This window comes from Glycine max, chromosome 4 (assembly GCF_000004515.6).
Source record: "Glycine max cultivar Williams 82 chromosome 4, Glycine_max_v4.0, whole genome shotgun sequence".
In the NCBI taxonomy this organism is placed as follows: Eukaryota; Viridiplantae; Streptophyta; class Magnoliopsida; order Fabales; family Fabaceae; genus Glycine; species Glycine max.
This window is the reverse complement of record NC_016091.4, coordinates 23,101,619-23,106,576: the sequence shown is the minus strand read 5'-3', so window position 1 is coordinate 23,106,576 and position 4,958 is coordinate 23,101,619. Positions and strand designations below refer to the sequence as shown.

The following is a 4,958-nucleotide window of genomic DNA, read 5'->3' as shown; positions in this document are numbered from 1 at the left end:
GTAGTTTAGACACCCTAAGAAACCTCGGACCTGCTTCTCAGTGCGTGGCTCAGGCATTTTGAGGACGGCTTTTACCTTGTCCAGGTCCACCTCTATCCTTTTCTAGCATACGATAAACCGAGCAACTTTCCTGACTTGACCTCGAAAGTGCACTTCACGGGATTCAACCTTAATTGGTACGTACGCAACCTCTCGAACAACTTTCGTAAGTTGACGAGGTGTTGCTCCTCGGTCTTTGACTTGGCAATCATATCATCCACGTAGACCTCAATTTCTTTGTGCATCATGTCGTGGAATAATGCTACCATGGCCCGTTGGTAAGTTGCCCCAGCGTTCTTAAGCCCAAAGGACATCACTTTGTAGCAGAACATTCCCCACAGCGTGACGAAGGTCATCTTCTCCACGTCCTCCGGTGCCATCTTTATTTGGTTGTAGCCCGAGAAACCGTCCATGAAAGAAAACAAGGCAAAACTGGCCATGTTATCTACTAGAATATCGATGTGCAGTAGAGGAAAGTTATCCTTTGGACTGGCTCGGTTTAGATCTCGATAGTCCACGCACATTCGCACCTTCCCATCCTTCTTAGGGACTGGCACAATGTTGGCAACCCATTCCGGGTATCGAGCCACAGCCAAGAAGCCAACATCAAACTACTTTTTCACCTCTTCTTTTATTTTCAAGGACATCTCGGGCTTTATCCTCTGTAGCTTTTGCTTTACCAGGGAACACTTGGGATTCAGAGGTAATCTATGTTGCACGATGTTGGGACTCAAGCCGGGCATATCTTGGTATGACCAAGCAAAGATGTCTTGGTAGTCTTGCAGCAGAGCTACCAATTCATCTCGGATACGTGTGGACATGCCCGCGCCAACCTTGACCTCTTTCCTTTCTTCGCCAACACCTAAGTTTATGATTTTTGTTTCTTTTTGGTGTGGCTTCACTTCCCTATCTTCCTGTTCGACCGTTCTTTTTAGCTCTGGGGGAAGCCCCCAATCCTCATCTTCCCCTTCCTCCGCTTGATTTATCAGTTGCTCAAAATTGACATCTGTGTCCTCAGCATCATTACCTTCACAAGACTCATTGTCGGATCTGTACCATTTAACCGCAACAAAAATAAATATGTAGAAGAATGAAAAGAAAGACGAAAGTGCAAGAACAAATGAAGAAGGATTGTATATTTATAATCTTGTGATAACAAAGACATGCCCAAACAGGGAGAAAAAAACCCTAAAGCCTAGGCCCAACAATAGGGTTAGGACTAACGAATTACATTGAGCTCGCCACGAAAATTCTGGGTTGTTTGACAATTCGCCAGTTCCCCAATTTGAACTCCAGAGGGCACGACTGCACCCAATTTGATTGCTCTTGAGGGGTTTCTTTGTGTATCATGGTGATTCGTCCCTCGCACATCCAACCCATGCTGACAAAGCTCTTGTTGATGTGACATAAGGGAACCTTTTTCACTTGCAGCCCTTGTAGCTGGCCCATGCTTCTTCCCATCCTTTCTAGGGCAATCCGCCTCACGTCAGCGCACGTAGGCTCCTATCCCAGTCCGAACCTTCTGCGGTTCCTTATGAACTCTACCAAACTTGCCACGCCATTGTGGTTTCGAACCAAACCCATTCCGGGCTCATATCCATGTCCCAACATTACCCGAGCTACCATCAATGCAGCCCCAAATGAGCGAGGTTGTATCGGGGGAGACTCAACGTAAGCATTACTTACCACTTTCAAGGCTTGAAAGGACATTTCCAAGAACTCCACCGCGGCCTCCACGTAAAGCGTAGAAGAAGGACAACTCACAAGAATGTCTTCTTCTCCCGAGACTATAATTAATTGCCCCTCCACCACAAACTTCAACTTTTGGTGTAGTGTTGAAGGGACCACCCCAACTGAATGAATCCAAGGCCGGCCTAATAAGTAGCTATAGGAAGGATTTATGTCCATCTCTTGGAAACTAATTTGGCATATGTGGGGTCCAATTTGGATTAGGAGATCGATTTCCCCCCTTATGTCCCGGCGGCTGCCGTCGAAAGCTCGCACCACCATGGAGCTTGGCCTTAGGTGTTAGGCATTAAAAGGAAACTTGTTCAAAGTAGCCTTAGGCATGACATTGTGAGAAGAGTCATTGTCAATAAGTACTTTGGCCACAATATGGTCCAAACATTTGACGGATACGTGCAAGGCTCTATTGTGTCCCCATCCCTCCACGAGTATCTCTTCATTAGCGAATTTGAGGTAATTGTTGGTCATGATATTGTTGATTATGCCCCTGAAACCTTCCACAAATATGTCTTGGGCTACATGGGCTTCGTTCAAAATCTTGACCAATAGCACCCGATGAGGCTTAGAGTTCATGAGTAGTCCTAACAGGGAGATCCTAGCTGGGGTTTTATTGAGTTGTTCAATTACCTTGACCTCACTCTATTGGATGATTCGCAGGAACTTGGTTGCTTCTTCAGCAGATATCCTTTTTTTGTTGAAGTCATCTTCTTCCTTGGCAAACCTTTCGGCTGGGACTTCTTTATCTAGAATCGGGCTCGCCTTGATGCTCTCTTCCACGCCCGCCTTTGCCTTTCCCTTCGGGTCCTTGGGCCGCATCGGTGGCTCGGGTGCCGTGAAGATCTACCTGCTATAGGTCATGACGCTCGTGCCAGAGATGTTAGTGACCTTGGCAAAGGATAGATCAACTTTAGTGTGTATGACGGACGCATCCTTCCTTCCATCGGGCCCTTGTGTGGCGTACCTCATGGCACCACCTTGTCACTTTCATAGGGGAATGGCACAGGTTTCTTAACTGGGATAGGCTAGAAGTCTCAGGGCTTGTGCGTGGCAACATCCCTGGTGAAGTGGATCACCAATGGCTTGGGTTTGCTCGGGCTCTTATCAGCCGATTGCATGCACACATCTCCTCCCTCTTTTCTCATGCCACAAACCTCAATCAGGCCTTTGTCCATCAACCCTTGTAGCAGGTCCTCTGCCACCCAGCATGCCTCTACATCGTGTGATGCTCCCAGATGTATCAGACAAGCATCTCCCTTGCCCCCGTCAAGGCAAATCATGCCTGCTTCACGTAGCGCCTCCAATATGAACCTCCTAGAGGTTAACACATCTTCCATCCACTTTGGCCCTTGAGGCCCACATTCCTCCATCGGATTAATCGTCGATCCCCCATGACTGGCAAGACGATTCATCCTTACATTTAGGTTGTCCTCTTGAAATGTCAGCCACCCTACGTCAATTAAACTTTGTACCTTGTGTTTGAAAGCCACGCATTGTTCTATTGAATGTCCCGGGACACTTCCATGATAAGCACAGGTTGCATTGGGGTTGTACCATCGAGGGAAAGGAGATTGGTAGATCTTCCCGGGGTTCACCACCGCCATTTGGTTGGTGATCTCGGATGGTAGCAAGTCAACATATGGCATCGGGATCGGGGTAAATTCCACAAGCTTCTTTACTGGAAAATTCCTTCCCGGATTGGCACTTGTGCTAGGATTGGAGTTGCTGGCGGGGCGAGATTGTACGGGAGTCGGGTTTTGAGTAAGAGGCCCTTGTGGTTGAGCGGGCACTCTTTGCTGGACGGGTGCCAGATTAGAAGGGTTTCCAACATGGGCCGAAAAGCTTGGTTGGTGTAGGGAATATTGGTAACTGTTGTGAGGGGTTTGTTGGGATTTAGGCCAAGTAGGAGCTGAAGTCACAGCATGGGTACCTCCTTCCTTCTTCTTAGCCCCACTTGCTCTGAATCTCCTATTACTCGTGCTGGCAAGAGCGGCATAATCGAACTTTCCCCTTCTCAAGCCTACGTCGATCCTCTCGCCCGCAAATACCAAATATGCGAAGCTAGAGGGCTTGTAACCCACCATCTTCTCATAGTAAAACACTGGCAGCGTGTCCACTATCATAGTTATCATTTCTCTTTCCATCATGGGGGGTGCCACTTGTGCTGCCAGGTCCCTCCACCTTTGGGCATACTCTTTAAAGGACTCATGCTCCCTCTTGCTCATATTTTGCAAGTAGGTTCTGTTAGGAGCCATGTTGGTGTTATACTGATACTTCCTGATGAAGGCAGCTATCAAGTCCTTCCAAGAGTAGATTCGGGAAGCTTCCAAATTTGTATACTAGGTGAGCGCCGCCTTGGCCAAGCTTTCTTGGAAGAAATGCATTAAGAGCTTCTCGTCTCTAGAGTATGCCCCCATCTTTCGACAGTACATTTTTAGGTGGTTCTTGGGGCAAGTAGTCCCCTTGTACCTATCGAAATCCGGCACCTTGAACTTCGGGAGGATGACGATGTCAGGCACTAAACATAACTCCGCCATGTTGGTGAACAGGTAATCACCAATCCCTTCGATGGCCCTTAGCCTCTCCTTAATGAGATCCAATTTCTCCCTTCCTTCCGCGGTCGAAGGCAGCCTCCCTATGGAGAAGTGTAGAGGTTGCAGCGGGCACTGTTGAGGGGGCCCTGCGGCATTGGGTTGAGGCATACCATCACACATTGAACCCTCAGCGGTGAACATGGGGTATGGTTCAAAGTCACCCTGAGCATAATCCCGAGGCTCTTCACAGGCGTCCCCCATAGGCTGAGCGAAAGGTGTATTCCCCAACTGGGGTTGCTGGCCTTCAAAGGAAACGGGAACGACGTGGTTAGCATTCTCGTTGGACATGTGCATGGCGTTGGGTGGTGTATAGTTGGGGGGCAGGCCATATGGGAAAGCATTCCTATTATGCACCATGTGTGGACCAACCGTGCTGCCTAACACCTCCCCTCCCTGACCTACCATGTCCAGGATTGGTTGGTAAAATGATGCTTTTCAAAAGAAATAATAGCTAGAAACCACATCGAATAAAACACTACACCCCTACAGTCAAATATAATTTTTCTTTAGTAGTATACATAATTGGTGATAAATCTATAACTATATGGAAGTGAGGAGTGAATCAATAATGCATCATTGTCC

General features: G+C 47.8%; 1 protein-coding gene across 1 annotated transcript; it reads right to left on the bottom strand.

Moving 5' to 3' along the window:
- Positions 1–2,816: 2,816 nt before the first annotated feature.
- LOC100801692 (uncharacterized) lies at positions 2,817–4,037 on the bottom strand. Its single transcript, XM_006579164.1, has one exon. The coding sequence runs from the start codon at positions 4,035–4,037 to the stop codon at positions 2,817–2,819; it is 1,221 nt and encodes a 406-aa protein (XP_006579227.1).
- Positions 4,038–4,958: the final 921 nt, after the last annotated feature.